This window comes from Centruroides sculpturatus, unplaced genomic scaffold (assembly GCF_000671375.1).
Source record: "Centruroides sculpturatus isolate CEXI.00-Female unplaced genomic scaffold, Cexi_2.0 scaffold112, whole genome shotgun sequence".
NCBI lineage: Eukaryota > Metazoa > Arthropoda > Arachnida > Scorpiones > Buthidae > Centruroides > Centruroides sculpturatus.
Window position 1 is genome coordinate 766,590 of NW_019384367.1, and position 24,046 is coordinate 790,635.

Genomic DNA, 24,046 nt, shown 5'->3' on the forward strand with positions numbered 1-24,046 from the left:
TGTTCGAATTTAATTCGAACAAATTCGAAAAATTCGAACAAAACATTCGAAATAGAAAGCCACTTTCAACCACTTTCAGCCTCATATCTCCCGCACCCTTATAGCTATCGAGACGCAACCACCCCTATGCACGAATGGAGACTTGGGGCTACCACCACATACAAACACCATTCACGTGCGATGTGTAGTTTTGGCGAAAAAGTGAAATATAGGGACATACATGTCCATTTATATATATATAAATATATATATATATATAGATAAAACATGTATTCATGCAAATTCAATAACAATTATATTACATCATTTAATACAAAACACATTGCTTTCAGCTTCTCTCTTGAAGTCACATGAATGAGATTGGAAATACAAAGTCACATGAGCAGAAGCACATGTTAGCCGCAATACTTATGACATCAATTTTATCATAACATTGTTGGTGATGTGCCAATGACTAACTCCAACTCAAAAAAATTACACTTTTTCTTATAGTCAGTACTTCATATGCTGTGACAATGCCAAATGATTAGTTAAGACAGTTGATTTGCACATTTAAAACAGAAGTTAATATTGGATTTAACTAAAACTACATAAAACTACAAATTACTAACAACTAAAAAATTTACAAACTAACATAAAACTACAAATTTACAAATTAAAAATATCCCAATCCTGTTGGGAAGTTTTCAATTAAATTTGTAGTTTTATGAAATAGATCTTACTTTTTAATTGTTTTAATAACAGAAATAATGAAACAATTGAATTATGATATAAAATACTGTAATTACTTTTTAATTTTAAAATAAAAAATCTGTTTTTGTTGAAAAACAAGCAAATAAATTATTTTTAAATTCGTAAAGTTTTACATAAATTGAGCATCCAGATTTGATTAGGTGAATACATCTGCCTTTTATATCCAGTAGCTTCAATCATTATTCTACTAACTCTAACCAATGTCAAAAAATAACTGTAGATTCTTTCTTTGAGACACTATATTTCAGTAAAGTACATTGTTTATTTTTTCAAATGTATCTAAATAAGATAAAACATAATGAAATGACTGGGAGAAAATTTGGCTTTTACAATTTGATGGTATGATTGATTTTATTTTATTTCTTTTTATAAAGTTTGCTTAATACAAACATAAATGATACAAAGTACCAATTTTTAAGTCCCTTTGACTTTGTATTAATGGAGCTTGTGACTGTACTTTAAAAATAAGATTTTATTCATAATTTATTTTTAGGATTAATGTTACTTTAGCTTTTATGAGCTATTTCAAACATTTATAGATAAAATGTATTAAGTTTTGTATTTGAACATTTTTGCAAGAAAAAAAAATTAATTAATGATTTTTTTTTACTCTACAGAATTATACATGAATCTGGTTATTCCAAAGAAGAATGTCTTAAATATCGACTAGTTGTACACAGTAACACTATACAAAGTTTAATAATTATTATAAGGGCAATGGGACAGCTAAAAATTAATTTTGGTGATCCTATGAGAACAGTAAGTAATAAGTGTATTTATTTTTATATGATTTTATGCTTGTATGCATTTTAAAGTGTATGTAATGTTAGCAGTGAGAAAAACAAGGAAATATCATTATGTAGCTTATTGTTAATTTAATTTTTGAATTTCATGATTGTAAGCATACTGCAGCAAAAATAATGAGAATGAATTAAAATGAAAATACTTATTTAGATTAAATATTGTTTCAGGAGATTTGTATAAAAAAGAATTAAAAAATTTGCATTGAAGTGTCCTAACAACTGAAATTAATTTATTTGATATGTTTCCATATTACATATTTTAGATTTGGGCTATTTTTATGTGATTTTCATACTATGAAGATAAATTATAAGTAATTTAGAATAAGTCTGTGTTCAGTGAATAAAAATAGAGGCTATGAGCAAGAAATGTGAATATCGTAAATAATTAATCTTCAAATTTCTTTTACAAATTAGTAGACTTGGTCATATGTGAGAACTGCCAATTGTAATTCTAAGACTCCTTCAAATGTAAAACTAGGCAAAAAATTGCAACTTTAAGGTTTTCATTAAAATCAAGTACAAATTTTATTTAAAAATTTTTTCACTTAGTTATATAGAAAAATATTTCAATGTTACATTTTTTACAGTAATTGGGTTTTATATAGATCTGACATAAAATTTAATATTTTCGGTGTTTTTTTAGTCTGATCTCTTATCAAAACAGTGTTGTATAGTCCTTTATATAAAAAATTGTTTATGCCTAGTCTGTATAATGAATATGGTCTTTGATATATATTTTACAGGCATTTTGACTTCAAAAATCTTTCAAAATCTGTGTTCTTTAAGGATTTGTAATCCCTCAACTTTTAGTTATCTTCAAAATATGAAATTTTGAAGTCATGTGATATCCAAATGACAATAGTATGACTCTTACAGGCAATGTTAAAAGATATTGATTCCATGAAATATGTTAACATGTAGATACATATTGAAGCAATTTTAAATTACATCATATGAAAACATTTTGATTTTTTTAATATTCATTTTTTTCATCTACATTATTTTTGAATTAATGTTAACAAACTTTAGACTTTTAAAATCCAGAATGAAATTTGCACAGGAATAGTTTTCAGTTTAGTCATTATCAGATTCATTTAAATAATTTTTTGAATTAGGCATGTGATATGGTTCATATTTGCTTTTCTAGAATATGATAGCTTCTTTCTGTATTCAATTGGAGTAGACAACAACTAATTAAATTAACTGAAAATGTTTATTTTTGTACAGATTTCATTCTGAATATTAAAGTTTTGTTTCTTGAATTCATCCATTGCTTACATTAATGATGTTAATTTCAATGTAAAAATTTTTGACATGTTTTAAATTTTACATTTATTTTTGTATATTTAATTTTAAAAAAAAGAATTTAACAACTTTATAATTTCATATGATAAAAAAATATTAAGTTCCTCATTTTAAGATTATACTTCTATTTTTAAAAGAGAAACTATATAATTATAAGTAATGATAAAGAAATATATTATACAATTTAAATATATTCAATTTTAAGTTTCAATTTCTGTAGGAAGATGCTCGTCAGTTTTTTACAATTGCTGGAACTTCCCAAGAAGGTGAATTGACACCTGAATTAGCAGCAATAATGAAGAAACTGTGGTTAGATTCTGGAGTGCAAGAATGCTTTACACGTTCTAGGGAATATCAGTTAAATGATTCTGCACCATAGTAAGTTAATATAGCAATTACTGTTTATATTGCACAAAAGAGTTGCTTTGAAATTCTAAAGATGTTTAATAAGTTTTAAACTGATAATAATCATTTAATTATATAATTAAATGATTTAAATGGAATATTTTTATAGTATGTTTTTTAAAATGTTTAATTTAATTAATTACAAAACTTTGAATATGCTCCTTTTTGTAAATTTTACTTGTATAGAGATTCTGGGTAATATATAAAATAATTTCTATATTTTAGTTTCACAATCTTATGAACAGATAGTGCTAAAAATAGAAAATATTCTGTCTTGATGTCATATCTTTTCCATATATTTGCTAAATTCTTTATTGTAGATTTTATTAAAATTTTATTAATATAAAACTATTAATATATAAAGAATATTTTTATGAATGTTGAGTTGTATTAAGTTTTTTGTTTTTATGAAGTTCTGTGATATGATTGAAGATGCTTCTTTGAAACCAAAAATCAAATCTGTAAAAAAATTAAAATTTTAAACTTACATTTTAACAGAATTATTATTTAAAACTGTTTATTGATGTCTTAATTTACAAATGTTTAATTTATGAATACATTTGACAAATCCTTAAACTATTTAGGATGTTGTAATAAGATTTTTGATAAAGAAAACTAATTTTATAATTCATTTATGTAGAAAATGTGGGCACTGAATCAAATAGTGAAACTATTGATAGGTAAAAATTTATTAACAATAAAGTGAACTTTCCTATAATGCAAATATGTATAATGCAATGAAAAAATTTTGACTAGCACTCATACAAAATTTTAATTTTATCATCCAAAGGTATACATTTTCTTCTGAACTTCTCAGTTTTATTTGTTTCAGTACACATGGCTAAAACAGCAAATACTTCTTTTAATTTATAACAACAGTATATAATATTTTTAAAAATTTATTTACCTGTATTTTCTGTTTTGCTTTTTTCTTTATTAAAAGAAACTTTCTTTAAAACAAGTTAGTTAACACTCTGCATATAATAAAATCATATTTGAAACTAACACACATCTCATTAGCAATTTACAATCATACTGGAACTCAGACAAGTATAAACTTGAATAAAATTGTCCAGATCTCATGTAACATGATTTTCTATAATATGGAATTTATCTCCCATATTATACAGGTGTCTGCTGTACTATTGTATGTTCTTTTAATTTTTCTGATTATTTTAATTTAAGTAATTAAAAAACAAAATTGTTTGTTTTAACAAGTAAAAAGTTATAATGTATGTATGATCTTAGGAAGGGATCTTTTTCATAAATCAAGAAGTGCCCACATTTATTATTATAATTAAATGAGTATATTATAAAAAATTAATTTATTAGTATGCGTTTTGAAGTTCTGTTGTTGATTTTTTTAAATTTCAGTTCTCCACCTTCTGGACATTAGCAGGGCTTATTTATTGCTATTATGATTTTAGTAGATCCTAATTGGCTGGATGGTAAGGGATGGGTCAAGTATAACAGGGTTAACTTTTTTCTTAAAATTTGATTTGGCCTAGTTACAAACCCAGGTTCCTTAGTGTTCTAGGCTAAAACTTATTGTTTCAGAGGTCATCAAATTTGTATTTTCTTGGTCAACTTATTCAAATTATGAGTATGTTAGATGTTTGTTCACACTGAACTTTTATCTGTTATCTTACTATAATAAAATTTATCAACAGAAATGACAGATATAAACAGAAATGTTTTTATTTGTTTAATACTTTTCTTACTTTAGATCTGATGTAAATATTAAATTGCTACATTTTGTAATAAGCAAATGTCAAAAAAATTTTATTGTAATTTTTTATTTTAGTAAAACATGATTTTGAAATGAAAAAAATTCATGTATAATGAAGTCATGTCCTATAGACATTTTTATTTTTTCTTTTCTCAATTTTATATAATTTTATCTACTATCATATCTGTTTCATTTAAAAAAGATTAATATATATTTTTTGTACAAAATAATGTATATATTTAAATATGAATTTTTACATTTAAATTTTTTTTGTTTGTTTATTTTGAAAATTAGATAATTTGCAGAATAAGGAACTATTGTCAAGTGATTTTTGTTATAACAAATAAAAAATTAGTATAGTTTATTTACTTTCAGTAAATATTGTCAAATATCTACAAACCAAGTTATATTTGAGTTAATTATTAAAATTATTCAATTAGAGTCTGAATTATTCAGTAAATATGGGATATTTGTTATATTATATAGTTATATGTTATATATATATATATATAACATATTTCATTAAAAAACATTAGAGTCATTTATATATTATATATATAGGAATAAATATATGGAAAATGAATAAATATATATATATAAATGATTGTAATGTTTTTTAATGAAATATGTTTCTCAATTTCTGAGTTTATAAATAATAATTAACATTAAACATGAAGTAAAATAACGGGAGTTTCATTTGAGAATATTGTAAAAGATTAATATAAGGTAGTCACACATTTTTCTTAATAAGAAAAGAAAAGTTGTAGATAAGTAACAGCTGTATAAACATGATTTGTTTAAATATATTATAATTTACATTAACATACTATAATATTTTTATATTAATTTGTTGTAATAAACTTTTAAAAGAAAATTTCATTAATTTATAAAAAATTATAGGTACATAATTTGCATGAAATATTAATAAATTTAGTAATATAAATGCAGAAAACCTACTGGTGTTCCAATTAAGACAATCTAATGGTAAACCTGAACTTGTTTTATAACCATGTCTGTTTTAATCAGGAGACAAAGTTCAGTCGGAAAAAGAAATTTTTATTCACTAAGCATTTTGGGATTAAAACATCCCCTCTTCAGGCTACAAAAATATATCTGACATTAGCAATTTTAAATTGACAAAGTAACAAATACAATAAAAATTAAACTACCAATCAGGAACACACCAGTTTTTACATATACACCTCTTGGAGTGTATTGTGATATTAATAAGAGGTGTATATGTAAAAACTGGAGTGTTCCTGATTGGTAGTTTAATTTTTATTGTATTTGTTACTTTGTCAATTTAAAATTGCTAATGTCAGATATATTTTTGTAGCCTGAAGAGGGGATGTTTTAATCCCAAAATGCTTAGTGAATAAAAATTTCTTTTGCCGACTGAACTTTGTCTTCTGATTAAAACAGATGTGATTATAAAACAAGTTTGAGTTTATCGTTTGATAGTCTTAATTGGAACACCAGTAGGTTTTCTGCATTTATATGATATAAAGTCTTCCATAGTGATTTAGTTTCTAAATTGTTGCATAAATTTAATAAATAAAACAATACTTTGTAAAGTTCAATAAGTGCAAGAAATTTATTGTAATAATAAATTATTGTCAAATATATATTAATATATTTTAGGTGAAAGCCTTATACGATAAATAAACTTTGATTTGATTTGATTATTAATATATTTTATAATTACTATAACAATTCTTGAAAAAATAAATCTATATTTTAAAATAAATGCTGAAATTATATATACATTATAAGAGAAAGTGGTGTTAAAATAAAATTCTATTTCATAATTGTTTAAAATAAATTATTTTTTTTAGTTACCTGAATTCTTTGGACAGAATTTCACAACCTAATTATATACCAAGTCAGCAAGATGTTTTGAGAACAAGGATTAAAACAACTGGAATTGTAGAAACACTTTTTACATTCAAAGGTCTTCATTTCAAGTATGTTAGATATTAAAATATTTATCTTCTTATTTAATGAAGTTTTTAAAATAATTGATAAAGTATAAATTGGCAGATTATGAATCTGAATTTTAATTAATTTTTGTTCTTACATTTTTGATATCATATTGAAATTATTTTCCAAGTTATGCAATTTTGTTTATACAACTTCAGCCTCTTCTAATTTGAAAATGTGTATGAAAATTGCTTAATTATATTGTATGATAGTTGCTAGGGGAATTAGAATCTTAGCCATAAGGCATGTTTTTAGTTCCATCACAACTAGATAGATACTATTATACCAGTTGGATACTAATAAATGACTGTTTTTCAGATATTTTCAATTTCTATTCAAGTTTATGAAAGCAATAACAATGTTACATATGATATAATTCTCTACTCATTTTTTTTCATGTAATTTTGCCATATTATTGGGAATTTGAGGATTGCAACTTCTTTTTCAAAAATGTAACAATTCTTGCTTTAAGAAATTGGAATAGGTCAAAGTAGGTGATAAATAGTCTTATGTGTATAGTTGGTTTGAGAGAACTGGCATTTATTTGACTGTTAATGATTTTGGAAACATATCCATTTAGAACATACTGTTATGAACTGAATAATCATCTACATATAGTTAGATAAATTTTTCATAAAAAACAGTCTGAAAATCAAATTATTTGTTTTACTTCCATGAAATAACTAAACAGTTTGACATATCTTTAATAAAAGCTATCTATATTTTGAAATAATCTAGTTTGATGAATATTTGTTCAGTGATGTTAAATGAGATGATGATTGATTTGTAAACATAAATTTTATGTTATAACTTAAATTTATTATTATTTTTAATTATTTTACTCTTGAATTTTATTTATTAATAAATAATTTTAGCATGAAAGACTAATATAATTAAAAGTTATTGATAATTTTTATTTTAATAGAATGTTTGATGTTGGTGGACAGAGATCAGAAAGAAAAAAATGGATTCATTGTTTTGAAAGTGTTACTGCTATTATATTTTGTGTAGCTTTAAGTGGTTATGACTTAGTTCTTGCTGAAGATGAGGAAATGGTAATTAGCTATATTTACAGATTATTAGTAAATTAAAATAATAAATTAATTACTGTTAAAACATTTTATATTTTTATTTCTATTTAGAATCGCATGTCAGAAAGTTTAAAACTTTTTGATTCGATATGTAACAACAAATGGTTTGTTAATACATCCATTATATTATTTTTGAACAAGAAAGATTTATTTGAAGAAAAAATAACTAAATCACCTCTAACGATTTGTTTTCCAGAATATACAGGTAAAAACATTGCATGGTCTTCTATATATTTTTATAACTTTTTAATAAATTTAGTGTTATCAATAAAAGAACACAAAATAGTATTTAGCATATTTCAATAAAACTCCAAATATGATTTTAAAAATAATTTCTAAATTTTTTATTTTAAAAGTTTGAGTTAAAAAAATTTAACTTATACTCTGCTGTATTCACTGTTACCCAGATAAACTCAATAAAATTTCAATTACACATTCAATTCAAATTAACATTCACTTTACCTCAATTTTAGATTTAAGTCTAGATTGCAATTTAACTTGTCAATAATGATGAATTTATTCTAAATTATGGATTAATGGCAAGTATTGTATGAGTTCATTGTGAAACAACACAGATATTAAATTTTTAAAATAATCTTACTCTTTCAAGAAGCTGAAAATAAGCAGTTATATCAGAAATAAATAGATGGTTTCTGGATATTTATAAAATTCTTTTTTAGCAAAATTACAATTGCTTACTATTTTGTGCTGTTATTTCAGGTAACTATTACATTCTGTCCTTGTACTCTTTCGTATCTGTTATGTATACATAACAGCCAGGAAAAGTATTAATAACAAGGGAAATTATTGGAATCATATAAAATTTGACCTTCCAAGTTTTTTGTAAGTCTCCATATTTTGAGACCTCCTTAATCCAAAAATTTCAAAAAAAGAAAAAGCAAAAATATTGAGTATGTGTTGAGATCTATTTTGCTTAATATCTCAGGATTGATTAAAGATTAAGTAACAAAATTTGGCATGGTGGCTTGTACACAAGGAGCATTGATGCTATTAATTAAATTTTGGCAGTTAAAGGGGTGGGGAAATAAAGGGATTATGTATATCCCCAGTAGGGTCAGATTTAATGACGATTTTACCTATTATTAACATTTATACTTTTTATAAAATTCTTCCCTACTATCAAAATTAAGCATTTTGCCATTTTAAAGTAATTAAAAATATGTTTTTTATAACAAAATCGCATAACAGATGGCGCTACAGAATTTTATTAAGTTACTAGCTGCAAGGACCCGCTTTGCTGGGTTTTTATTTGTATGTAATATAGTTTTTTTTTTATATATATAAAAGACTGTTTTTCTAAGTAATCTAGAATCTAGCTGCAAGGACCCGCTTCGCTGGGCAAAAAGTAACGATAGTGAAGATTAAGATAATTACATTATAGCTNATAACTGCTTATTTTCAGCTTCTTGAAAGAGTAAGATTATTTTAAAAATTTAATATCTGTGTTGTTTCACAATGAACTCATACAATACTTGCCATTAATCCATAATTTAGAATAAATTCATCATTATTGACAAGTTAAATTGCAATCTAGACTTAAATCTAAAATTGAGGTAAAGTGAATGTTAATTTGAATTGAATGTGTAATTGAAATTTTATTGAGTTTATCTGGGTAACAGTGAATACAGCAGAGTATAAGTTAAATTTTTTTAACTCAAACTTTTAAAATAAAAAATTTAGAAATTATTTTTAAAATCATATTTGGAGTTTTATTGAAATATGCTAAATACTATTTTGTGTTCTTTTATTGATAACACTAAATTTATTAAAAAGTTATAAAAATATATAGAAGACCATGCAATGTTTTTACCTGTATATTCTGGAAAACAAATCGTTAGAGGTGATTTAGTTATTTTTTCTTCAAATAAATCTTTCTTGTTCAAAAATAATATAATGGATGTATTAACAAACCATTTGTTGTTACATATCGAATCAAAAAGTTTTAAACTTTCTGACATGCGATTCTAAATAGAAATAAAAATATAAAATGTTTTAACAGTAATTAATTTATTATTTTAATTTACTAATAATCTGTAAATATAGCTAATTACCATTTCCTCATCTTCAGCAAGAACTAAGTCATAACCACTTAAAGCTACACAAAATATAATAGCAGTAACACTTTCAAAACAATGAATCCATTTTTTTCTTTCTGATCTCTGTCCACCAACATCAAACATTCTATTAAAATAAAAATTATCAATAACTTTTAATTATATTAGTCTTTCATGCTAAAATTATTTATTAATAAATAAAATTCAAGAGTAAAATAATTAAAAATAATAATAAATTTAAGTTATAACATAAAATTTATGTTTACAAATCAATCATCATCTCATTTAACATCACTGAACAAATATTCATCAAACTAGATTATTTCAAAATATAGATAGCTTTTATTAAAGATATGTCAAACTGTTTAGTTATTTCATGGAAGTAAAACAAATAATTTGATTTTCAGACTGTTTTTTATGAAAAATTTATCTAACTATATGTAGATGATTATTCAGTTCATAACAGTATGTTCTAAATGGATATGTTTCCAAAATCATTAACAGTCAAATAAATGCCAGTTCTCTCAAACCAACTATACACATAAGACTATTTATCACCTACTTTGACCTATTCCAATTTCTTAAAGCAAGAATTGTTACATTTTTGAAAAAGAAGTTGCAATCCTCAAATTCCCAATAATATGGCAAAATTACATGAAAAAAAATGAGTAGAGAATTATATCATATGTAACATTGTTATTGCTTTCATAAACTTGAATAGAAATTGAAAATATCTGAAAAACAGTCATTTATTAGTATCCAACTGGTATAATAGTATCTATCTAGTTGTGATGGAACTAAAAACATGCCTTATGGCTAAGATTCTAATTCCCCTAGCAACTATCATACAATATAATTAAGCAATTTTCATACACATTTTCAAATTAGAAGAGGCTGAAGTTGTATAAACAAAATTGCATAACTTGGAAAATAATTTCAATATGATATCAAAAATGTAAGAACAAAAATTAATTAAAATTCAGATTCATAATCTGCCAATTTATACTTTATCAATTATTTTAAAAACTTCATTAAATAAGAAGATAAATATTTTAATATCTAACATACTTGAAATGAAGACCTTTGAATGTAAAAAGTGTTTCTACAATTCCAGTTGTTTTAATCCTTGTTCTCAAAACATCTTGCTGACTTGGTATATAATTAGGTTGTGAAATTCTGTCCAAAGAATTCAGGTAACTAAAAAAAATAATTTATTTTAAACAATTATGAAATAGAATTTTATTTTAACACCACTTTCTCTTATAATGTATATATAATTTCAGCATTTATTTTAAAATATAGATTTATTTTTTCAAGAATTGTTATAGTAATTATAAAATATATTAATAATCAAATCAAATCAAAGTTTATTTATCGTATAAGGCTTTCACCTAAAATATATTAATATATATTTGACAATAATTTATTATTACAATAAATTTCTTGCACTTATTGAACTTTACAAAGTATTGTTTTATTTATTAAATTTATGCAACAATTTAGAAACTAAATCACTATGGAAGACTTTATATCATATAAATGCAGAAAACCTACTGGTGTTCCAATTAAGACTATCAAACGATAAACTCAAACTTGTTTTATAATCACATCTGTTTTAATCAGAAGACAAAGTTCAGTCGGCAAAAGAAATTTTTATTCACTAAGCATTTTGGGATTAAAACATCCCATCTTCAGGCTACAAAAATATATCTGACATTAGCAATTTTAAATTGACAAAGTAACAAATACAATAAAAATTAAACTACCAATCAGGAACACACCAGTTTTTACATATACACCTCTTGGAGTGTATTGTGATATTAATAAGAGGTGTATATGTAAAAACTGGAGTGTTCCTGATTGGTAGTTTAATTTTTATTGTATTTGTTACTTTGTCAATTTAAAATTGCTAATGTCAGATATATTTTTGTAGCCTGAAGATGGGATGTTTTAATCCCAAAATGCTTAGTGAATAAAAATTTCTTTTGCCGACTGAACTTTGTCTTCTGATTAAAACAGATGTGATTATAAAACAAGTTTGAGTTTATCGTTTGATAGTCTTAATTGGAACACCAGTAGGTTTTCTGCATTTATATGATATAAAGTCTTCCATAGTGATTTAGTTTCTAAATTGTTGCATAAATTTAATAAATAAAACAATACTTTGTAAAGTTCAATAAGTGCAAGAAATTTATTGTAATAATAAATTATTGTCAAATATATATTAATATATTTTAGGTGAAAGCCTTATACGATAAATAAACTTTGATTTGATTTGATTATTAATATATTTTATAATTACTATAACAATTCTTGAAAAAATAAATCTATATTTTAAAATAAATGCTGAAATTATATATACATTATAAGAGAAAGTGGTGTTAAAATAAAATTCTATTTCATAATTGTTTAAAATAAATTATTTTTTTTAGTTACCTGAATTCTTTGGACAGAATTTCACAACCTAATTATATACCAAGTCAGCAAGATGTTTTGAGAACAAGGATTAAAACAACTGGAATTGTAGAAACACTTTTTACATTCAAAGGTCTTCATTTCAAGTATGTTAGATATTAAAATATTTATCTTCTTATTTAATGAAGTTTTTAAAATAATTGATAAAGTATAAATTGGCAGATTATGAATCTGAATTTTAATTAATTTTTGTTCTTACATTTTTGATATCATATTGAAATTATTTTCCAAGTTATGCAATTTTGTTTATACAACTTCAGCCTCTTCTAATTTGAAAATGTGTATGAAAATTGCTTAATTATATTGTATGATAGTTGCTAGGGGAATTAGAATCTTAGCCATAAGGCATGTTTTTAGTTCCATCACAACTAGATAGATACTATTATACCAGTTGGATACTAATAAATGACTGTTTTTCAGATATTTTCAATTTCTATTCAAGTTTATGAAAGCAATAACAATGTTACATATGATATAATTCTCTACTCATTTTTTTTCATGTAATTTTGCCATATTATTGGGAATTTGAGGATTGCAACTTCTTTTTCAAAAATGTAACAATTCTTGCTTTAAGAAATTGGAATAGGTCAAAGTAGGTGATAAATAGTCTTATGTGTATAGTTGGTTTGAGAGAACTGGCATTTATTTGACTGTTAATGATTTTGGAAACATATCCATTTAGAACATACTGTTATGAACTGAATAATCATCTACATATAGTTAGATAAATTTTTCATAAAAAACAGTCTGAAAATCAAATTATTTGTTTTACTTCCATGAAATAACTAAACAGTTTGACATATCTTTAATAAAAGCTATCTATATTTTGAAATAATCTAGTTTGATGAATATTTGTTCAGTGATGTTAAATGAGATGATGATTGATTTGTAAACATAAATTTTATGTTATAACTTAAATTTATTATTATTTTTAATTATTTTACTCTTGAATTTTATTTATTAATAAATAATTTTAGCATGAAAGACTAATATAATTAAAAGTTATTGATAATTTTTATTTTAATAGAATGTTTGATGTTGGTGGACAGAGATCAGAAAGAAAAAAATGGATTCATTGTTTTGAAAGTGTTACTGCTATTATATTTTGTGTAGCTTTAAGTGGTTATGACTTAGTTCTTGCTGAAGATGAGGAAATGGTAATTAGCTATATTTACAGATTATTAGTAAATTAAAATAATAAATTAATTACTGTTAAAACATTTTATATTTTTATTTCTATTTAGAATCGCATGTCAGAAAGTTTAAAACTTTTTGATTCGATATGTAACAACAAATGGTTTGTTAATACATCCATTATATTATTTTTGAACAAGAAAGATTTATTTGAAGAAAAAATAACTAAATCACCTCTAACGATTTGTTTTCCAGAATATACAGGTAAAAACATTGCATGGTCTTCTATATATTTTTATAACTTTTTAATAAATTTAGTGTTATCAATAAAAGAACACAAAATAGTATTTAGCATATTTCAATAAAACTCCAAATATGATTTTAAAAATAATTTCTAAATTTTTTATTTTAAAAGTTTGAGTTAAAAAAATTTAACTTATACTCTGCTGTATTCACTGTTACCCAGATAAACTCAATAAAATTTCAATTACACATTCAATTCAAATTAACATTCACTTTACCTCAATTTTAGATTTAAGTCTAGATTGCAATTTAACTTGTCAATAATGATGAATTTATTCTAAATTATGGATTAATGGCAAGTATTGTATGAGTTCATTGTGAAACAACACAGATATTAAATTTTTAAAATAATCTTACTCTTTCAAGAAGCTGAAAATAAGCAGTTATATCAGAAATAAATAGATGGTTTCTGGATATTTATAAAATTCTTTTTTAGCAAAATTACAATTGCTTACTATTTTGTGCTGTTATTTCAGGTAACTATTACATTCTGTCCTTGTACTCTTTCGTATCTGTTATGTATACATAACAGCCAGGAAAAGTATTAATAACAAGGGAAATTATTGGAATCATATAAAATTTGACCTTCCAAGTTTTTTGTAAGTCTCCACATTTTGAGACCTCCTTAATCCAAAAATTTCAAAAAAAGAAAAAGCAAAAATATTGAGTATGTGTTGAGATCTATTTTGCTTAATATCTCAGGATTGATTAAAGATTAAGTAACAAAATTTGGCATGGTGGCTTGTACACAAGGAGCATTGATGCTATTAATTAAATTTTGGCAGTTAAAGGGGTGGGGAAATAAAGGGATTATGTATATCCCCAGTAGGGTCAGATTTAATGACGATTTTACCTATTATTAACATTTATACTTTTTATAAAATTCTTCCCTACTATCAAAATTAAGCATTTTGCCATTTTAAAGTAATTAAAAATATGTTTTTTATAACAAAATCGCATAACAGATGGCGCTACAGAATTTTATTAAGTTACTAGCTGCAAGGACCCGCTTTGCTGGGTTTTTATTTGTATGTAATATAGTTTTTTTTTTATATATATAAAAGACTGTTTTTCTAAGTAATCTAGAATCTAGCTGCAAGGACCCGCTTCGCTGGGCAAAAAGTAACGATAGTGAAGATTAAGATAATTACATTATAGCCAATCTTACCCGTTTTCACAGAATGCAAGAATTAGGTCCCTCATTTCCAGACTAATTAGAGAATTTTTACATGAGTCTAAAAATGTTTGATTTCCCGCAAAAATGCAAAAAACCGCCTGTAAATCTTGCATGCCGCTTTATATTAACACTTCCTTTGTTACTCAACACTTCCACTGTTAACACTTCTATTGTTGACGCTTCCATTGTTACACATCTTTGAAGTCAACCACTTTCAACCCCCTATCTCCCACACCCTTATAGCACAGAATGCAAGAATTAGGTTCCTTGTTTCCTGACTAATTAGAGAATTTTTACGTCCAGTCAAATGAACTATTTTCAATTTGATCAATTTTCTGGAACGTTTACAATCGTTCTATAATCGAACCAATTCGAATTTAAGTTCGAATTTAAAACGGTTCGAACATGTTTAAAATCAAAATAGAAAATATTCAAAGTCAACCACTTTAAGCCCCCATATCTCCCGCACCCTTATAGCTATCGAGACGCAACCACTATAGTTCAAGAAGGAGACTTGGGGCTACTACCACATACAAACACCATTCATGTGCAATGTGTAGTTTTGGCTGAAAAGTGAAATATAAGGACACACACGTCCATTTATATATATATATATTGTAATTAAAATTATAAAAGTAATTTTCGAAATAAGATTTCATAATAGTCAGGAAAGTTATGCAACTTGTTTCTGGATTTTTGTTTTGTTTATTTATTAGTGCATCTTTTTTTGTAATACACTTTTGCACTTTTAAAGGAAGATATTAAATTTCATTTCAATTGGTATGGTTTTGTTGTTGTTGTTGTTGTTAAAATCTATGAATAATTGTCATTATCTATGAAACTTTGAAGTCATAGCTTAGTTTGCACATAACAATTTGTCTAAATGAATTGACATTTCTACACAAATCAAAGAATTTCTAACATAACTATTTCAATTCAAAGATTTCTTAAACTAGTATTACAGTGGGCTGGTGAATATGAAAAGTAAAGTATACTCATAATCTAGAATTACAAGCAGAATATCAGCTTATGAAATGTTCAATTTGAAATGTTTTTACTGAATACGGTTATAAAAGTTTCAGCAGTGATCTGCATCTTATTCAGAAGTTACTCTCAACATATTTAAAATATTGATATTTCAGACATACTGAAATAAGATATGCTGATTTTCTCATATTGTTAACTTAAAATATTAGATTTAGTTTTTGAAAAAGTCAATATTTTTAACTACATTAATTTTTTAAAGTATTTTATTGAGTTACTTCATAAAAATGTAGAAAAACATTAAATTAGAATGAAACATGACACACAGTTAAATAAACAATTCTTTGTTTGTTCAACATTATCACGAGAAATTTTAATTATAAGTACAGTAGAGTCCTGGAAATCCTTGATAACTTGACAGATCCTTGACATTTTGTAAAAGTTGTCATGTTCAAAAAGAAAATGAAAAGAAACATAATCTAATTTCTATCTTTATAACTTAACACTAGGATCAAATAAGTTATTATTATTCACTGGTGATACTTGATAATAGAATAGTATCAATTCCTTGTGTTAACCAAGAATATAAACCTCTTTCCAAGGTGTTACTGCAAAATGCCATGTCACTTAGAGTAGTCAATGAATAGCCAATATATTTCTTAATTAAAATTTAATTACAAATAGAAATGGTCATTATCAGTACACACTTAATAAACACATGAATTTGCACATATAATATCATTACTAAAATTCCTCTATTTAGACTATCATCATCACTATGCAGTAAAACTCATCATTTTCAGTAACTCGTCACCTTCTCAGTTCATATTAAGTCAAGTTTACAGGACTTGGCTGTATTATTACAATATTTTATTATTACATCCAGAAAAATTATTATTTTAGTAATCAAATCAAGAAATATTTTAGGAAGTGTTGTGTTTTTATATGTTCAAGTTAACAAAAGAGAGCAGCAGAAATTTCTTTAAATTTTAATAAAAACAATTTAATATAATTTACTCAAAAAATAAGGTAAAACTTGTTATTAATTGTTATATTGACAATATAGTGATATGATTTAGTACTGATGTGAGTTAAATATCATTTCTAGTCATCATTATTCCGGCAAATATTAATTAAATTAAGCAAGAATTGAATAATTAAATTATATTTTAGTAAAATATAAAAAACCATAATAAAAATGAATTTCATGCCATATTGATTTACTGGTATTATTAGATGGTGGCACTTGTCTAAGTAAGAATAGACTTTGTACTTTTTAATTTAAAATGTGCCAATGTTTTAATCTTTGTTTAAAATCCATCCAAGTTTATTCTTGAGTACTAAAAATTTTTAGTTTTTTACTATGTATCGTACCTCTCCTGTTTACTTTAATTGCCTATTATTATTAAAAATAATAATAATTTGCTGTTTGCAATTTAAGAATGGAAAATATAAAGAATAATTTAATTATATACAGCCTAACTTTTGCAATAAATTTAAAAGCTATTATTAACCACAACATAAACTGGCCATATTTGCTAGAAATAACACAAAAACACCAAAGAAATCAAGGAAAAAACAGTTTTTTTGTGATACTAATGATTTCATTCATAAACAAATGAAAATGTTATTAATATAAAAACTTTTATTCTTTTACTGGTTTTTTTTTTGTGTTATTTGTGCAAAAGTTATTTTCACTTAATTTTTTTTTTGTTGGGGGAAGCTTATTGTACTGTTGCTTACTAAATATATTTATACTGTGCAGACAATATGATTTACTAACTTAGAAGTAATTGTAATGTATGTATATGTTACTGGCCAAACCCAATTTCAGGCCAAACTAGTTTGTCCTACACGTGTCAGGATATACTAGTTTAGCCTAGGACAGTCTAGTTTGGCATAAATACTTTAGGCTTAACTAGTTTGTCCTAGACCGAACTGATTTAGAATTATTATTTAAGTTAGGCCTGGCCAACCTAAATTTTTTCGCGGGCCACTTTGATCATGTGTAACATTACAATGGGCCACAATTTAGGCAAACATGCTTTTAAAAAAGTAAAACAAATACAAAATGAATAAGATTTCATTGTTATACCAAGAGTTTGTACTCGCACTTGCGCATTATAACAATGACACATGCAAATTTTCATTTACTTAATTGTTTTGGTATACACAAAACAGAAAACGAAAGTTTTAATGGATATATAATGTCGCTTAGCAGGCCACACAATTTAATGTGACGAGCCGCATGCGGCCAGGCCTGATTGAAGTATATTAATGGTTAAAATAAAATTAAAAGGCAATCAATTAGATGAACAATATTTATTCAAACATAGTCTACTTAATTATAAAAAACTGTATTGATTAGAAGTGACACAATACTTGTACAAAACTATAAAATAAAAATAAGCTAATCAGTACTTATCAGTTTGTATTTTTTTATTAAGCCATGCACTTTTAAAGGTAATTAACAATCGAAAATATTTTCAAAAATTCAAACGAAATAATAAAAATAAATTTTAAAGTCAAACTAAAATTAAAAATGAAGTTGTTTGTGTTTCTTAGTGTAACATATAAAATATTTAATCTTTTATTTATTTTTACAGGGTGGGTTAAGTGTACCTAGGTAACCTCAATGGCGGCACTTCTGACGAACAGTCAGAAGTGCAGGCAGCCCATTGTTTAACGTCACTAGTTATTGATTCACAGTAGTTCTTGAACAAAAGAAAAAAAAGGAAATGTCTACTAAAAATGTAGTTAACCTAACCAAACCAGCCTAGCAGAAGCACCGCCATTGGGGTTACCTAGGTACACTTTAACCACTTGGTGTACTGTGGTGGCATTTCGAAATACACAAAATCATTTTTTTTTACACTGGTGCCTATTTGTAGTACATAAATCAGTTTGGTCTAGGACAAACTAGTTAAGCCTAAAGTATTTAGGCCAAACTAGATTGTCCTAGGCTAAACTAGTATATCCTGACATGCATGGGATAAACTAGTTTGGCCTGAAATCGGGTTTGGCCGGTAACATATACATTGATAATAACTCAAGTAACATGTAATATAATAATATTCTGTGATGATATGATAAATATGTTTTTCAGAAAATTGCAAGGATTGATAAGAGTAAATAATATTTCACTAAACCCATATATAGTTAAGCAATTTTATAGTTATAAATTTGAAATATATTTGATAAATTGAAAAATATTTTGAATTTATAAAGATAAAGATCAGTTTTATTTAAATTTTTTGCAATGTAAATTTTAATAATTGTAAAGAGAAGAATAAAAATGAAATATTTTCATATTTTTATTTCAAAGATATTTAAAAGATGGTTGATTTGTATATTTCCTGTTCTTCTAATTAATCTAAAACTTGATTGTTTTTATTTTATTTCTTAATAATATGGTTACAATTTATTATGTGATTGTATTAGTTTTCTTAGTAGAAAAATAAGAAACAGAAATAATTATGAATTTTCTGTATAATTTAAGCTTTGTTGAAACAAAATCATACTGTTTCTATTTCTGTCTTCTTGTCTTCATGAAATTCACCACCTTATATTTCTTATACTTGATAACATTAGTAAAGCTTGGTGGCATGATGAACCTACCAAAGAAGAACCAAACCTGCTAGTGAAAAGATTAACATTACAAATTACTTTTTCACTCCAAAGTATGATAACTAAAAATTTTCTGCTTTAATTTTTAAGAATGTTAATTTTTTTCATATCTTACATCTATGTACTGGTACATACATACTGTTAGTTATACATAACAATTATAGATTTAATAACAAGCTATTTAAAATAATAAATTTTTGTCTGTGTGTAAATGTACAGGGTCATTCACTCAGGACTGAATGCTTATTTGCTCAATACCTCATAATTGCATGGTTACATTTGAATAACATATATTGTAAAACATACCTTGGTTGGCTGCTTTATTATGAAATAATTATCTCATTCATGTTTCATACTTATTTTTTCATTTTATACAGAGAAATTCCACTTAAATATTTACTTTGAAGGAATTTGCCTGTATGTTTACACTTATGCAAAATCTATTTTTTGAAATACCTTTCTATTAAATCTATAATTGATAACATGATATTTAACAAAAAATGTATTAATTTTTGTTTTGAATACTTGATGTAAGATTTATAATAAAATTTATAAATATTTGAAATATCACAAACTTCAAAAATATCTATTTTATTACTTTAGAAAGGTTTATTTTTAAGTGATCCTATTCATCTATTGAGTTGGTACTCAGAAAAAAAATGTCTCTTTTTAATAATTATTAAAATAAATTAATAGTTTAAATAACAATTGCTAAATAAATTTATAATTATATGTTTTATGATTAATTTTATATTCTTACTGACAAATATATTTTATAATATTTAAATAAATTTAAAAATTTCTGCAATAATATTGAAACAAAACAAGAAAATTTAAATATTGAAAAATATTTTCCTTTACAAAAAGTTGAAGTATGCTAAATATAATGTTTTAATTTTAAACAATTAAAAAAAAATAGATAAATATTTATATCATCATATATGCTATTTGATGACATATATTAAAATCTTATTTTATGTTGCAATATAGAGATTATTTTACTGTAAATAAATTATCCAAATTTTTATATTTTTAATAATTGCCTGAATTAAATGTATGTCCTTAGTGATATACAGTCAAACTTCCATATTATGAACTTCTATATAGTGAATTTCTCTGCATAATGAATTTTTGCATTGTACACTGCTTTTTTCAGTCAAAAATATATGAGCTGTTGATTTTGAAAGTAGGGCAAGTCCATTTTGTGAAAAAAAAAATAGTTAAAGCTAATTCTTATTACAAATTAACATGAAATTTGTTTTTAATCAATTCACATACAAACATGAAAGACATTGGCCATACACAAGGTGTTTAACCAGCAGAAAAGAGGGTGAGGAAGAAGGAGGGAGAGGAGATACAGTAGAGAAAGGTAGGATGGCGTACATATGGCTACTATACCTTCTATGTTTTATGTTGGTGTGCAGTTTTTAGGCTGCAAGTCTGTAGTCCCCTGAAGAGTCTAAAAGAAAACCCGAGTGTAGCAAACACCAATAATTGAGTGCCGCCACAAATAGCTAAGTGTAGAAGTTAGTGCCAAGTGGATGTTAGTAGGAAGATTTATATCTACCTAATACTAATAAAACCGAATACAAGTGCAAATCTTAATATTATTAACACATAGACAGACAGTGTGAAAACAAACACAATGACAAATTAGACAAGACAAATGGACCAACAGAAGAAACGAGCAAGACCCCAATTTTTTAAAATTTTATTTTATTTATTTTTTATTTTTTAAACATTAACTTATTCACTAACTAGACTAACCTATCATAACCTAGGATGTAATCAATTCATAATAAATATCTTTTAATATCAGTATAAATTTGTCACTAGTAATTTGTCATCAACGATATTTATTGTGAGTTGATTTTGAAAGTGAGGCAAGTCCACTTTACTGTATATTCCCTAGGATTATTACAAATTAATACAAAAATGTTGCAAACATAATGCATTTTTAGTACATGAAATGAAAAGTGAAGACTTCTATTTAACCAAACCTCTGGAGGAGACAATTTTGAAAAGAACAAAAAATACTGATGGAGAAACTGTCAATTGAGTGAATATTATCTGGGTAAAATTTTCAAGAAATGCACCATATAAACTGTTTTATAAAACATCGGTGGAAAAAGACACAATTTAAAACTCTTGATTTATCACCAAAATGGGGTAGGCCAAGTAGTTTCATAAATATAGTATTATCATCTTTAAATGCAAAAACTAGGCCCATTACTAAAGAAAAATATAAAGATATGATGGATTTATGCACCATCCATTCATCATGAATATTGAATACTTTAAAAATCTGCACCGTCTAAACTAAGGAATATAATTATATGCATACAACTTATTACTGAATATTTTTTTCTTATGTTATCCCTTTTTTCCTATAAAATTAAATTTATTTTTTGTTTTATTGTAGTTTTTCGAAAGAAGTATGAAATGTTGAAATAAAATAAATAAGTGAATAAATAAAATATTCAATTTTTTGTTATGATTATATTCCATTCAAAGAAAATCAATGTTTTCAACAAATCATTGCTTTTAAAAGTGAGGAAAATCCATTGGCACATACCAAAACCATGATTTTTTTACCTAACACAGATAACAATCATTGCATATTAAATTTACATGAAATAAGATCACAAGAAATATAAAATAAGTCTATTACTGCTTACAAATATTTTTAAACCCATTCAAATGCAAACCATTAAATATCTAGCAATAACATAAAATGGACTTCCCCCACATTCAAAATCAATGGCTCATATGTAAAATTGCTTCTAAATAATGAAGTTAAATTTCTGTATAACAAATGTTTTTTAATTTGTAAGGACCATCTAACATTAAAAGTTGTCTATTCCCTCTGGGTCAAGTTCAAATTTAGGTTCAATTTCAGGTATCAATCTGTAAACCCTTTGCAAAACCATGGCACAAGTTTGGGAGATACTGATCATTAGCTTTTAAAATCTTAATATAAACTGCCCCCACATGGCTACTGTTTGTCAAGAGGGAGAGATTAGGTCTAAATAAAAAAAAAAAAAACAATTTACAATTAATGAATGTTGAAAACTTTAGAAAGATGATAATTTTGAAAACTACAGGACTAATTTTTGAGGATAGTGAGATTTTATTTTATTTAATAGTCATCTAGTTGGAATTTGAAGACCTATTAATATAGTGTTTAAGCATTACTAAAAAACTTAATTGTTGTGGGAAGTTGATAAAGGCTCAAAGAAAGACATTGCAGCAAAGTTCAGAATTCCTGTGAGTTTATCAACTATGATAACAAATTGTGGATCAATTTTGAAATTAGCTGATGATGTGAGACATATAAGAAAACATGCAAGAACCTGTATTTACATAAGTGTAGATGAAGCTGTTTTAATAAACTTAATAAGTGTGAAGCATATTAAGAGAAGTGTGCTACAAAAAATTAAAAGTTTTTTTAATGAAAATATAGTTAAACTAATTTAAACTTATTTGAAATTTAAACTACATTTGTATTACATTATTATTGTATATTACATTTATATTAATTTAAAATTAATGTAATTTTTTCATTATTTTACATAAAGTAATACTTCATTTACCAAAAAGTGTAATTTCTGTATAACAATTTCCTTGTAACAAATTTTTTTCAGGAGATAGCGACTTCGTTATATAGAAGTTTGATTGTAAATTTAGTCTTGATCATTTACTAATATATATTTTTTATTTAAATAAAGTATCAAATAATTGTTGTTATTATTACTTTTTTAAAGATTCTGGCTATATGCTAAAGTTATGCTCCTTTTTGTGAGAAATGAAAGATAATGAAATTTTTATATTTGATACTATTTTTTTTTTTTAATTTTTAAATACTTCATAAAATTACTTTATGGATATACACACATGTGCACACTTTTTAGTTAGTTTGAGAAAACAGCTGTAAGAAAAGGATGAAATATTTAAAAACAAATCAATTCTTCATACAGTAGAGCGTCGTTTATCCGAATCAATTGGGGACTGGGGTTGTTCGGATAACTTATTTTTCGGATAACCAATTATGTACGAAAAAATATATTAATTTATCCCGTGTTGAAATTTTTCTCCGTTGCGTGTCGCTTCGCGTTGAATTTTCGTCGATGTTAAGCCTAACGAAGACTATTGTATCGTTAAAAATTATTTTTTTATTTTGTACAAACAAAATAAATATATTGAAA

General features: G+C 24.9%; 1 protein-coding gene across 2 annotated transcripts in view; it reads left to right on the plus strand.

Moving 5' to 3' along the window:
* The window catches only part of LOC111612958 (guanine nucleotide-binding protein G(i) subunit alpha-like), a 60,415-nt gene that overhangs the window by 32,045 nt on the left and 4,324 nt on the right, over positions 1 to 24,046 (plus strand). Inside the window, exons 3-8 of one of the 2 annotated variants that reach the window (XM_023354261.1) lie at positions 1,371 to 1,512; positions 3,082 to 3,239; positions 6,831 to 6,959; positions 7,901 to 7,989; positions 13,646 to 13,773; positions 13,861 to 14,014. In XM_023354261.1, the coding sequence (XP_023210029.1) occupies positions 1,371 to 1,512; positions 3,082 to 3,239; positions 6,831 to 6,959; positions 7,901 to 7,989; positions 13,646 to 13,773; positions 13,861 to 14,014 (800 nt within the window). Of the gene's footprint in view, positions 1 to 1,370; positions 1,513 to 3,081; positions 3,240 to 6,830; positions 6,960 to 7,900; positions 8,031 to 8,117; positions 8,388 to 13,645; positions 13,774 to 13,860; positions 14,015 to 24,046 lie in introns of those variants that run through there. The other variant, XM_023354253.1, reaches the window with a different exon arrangement.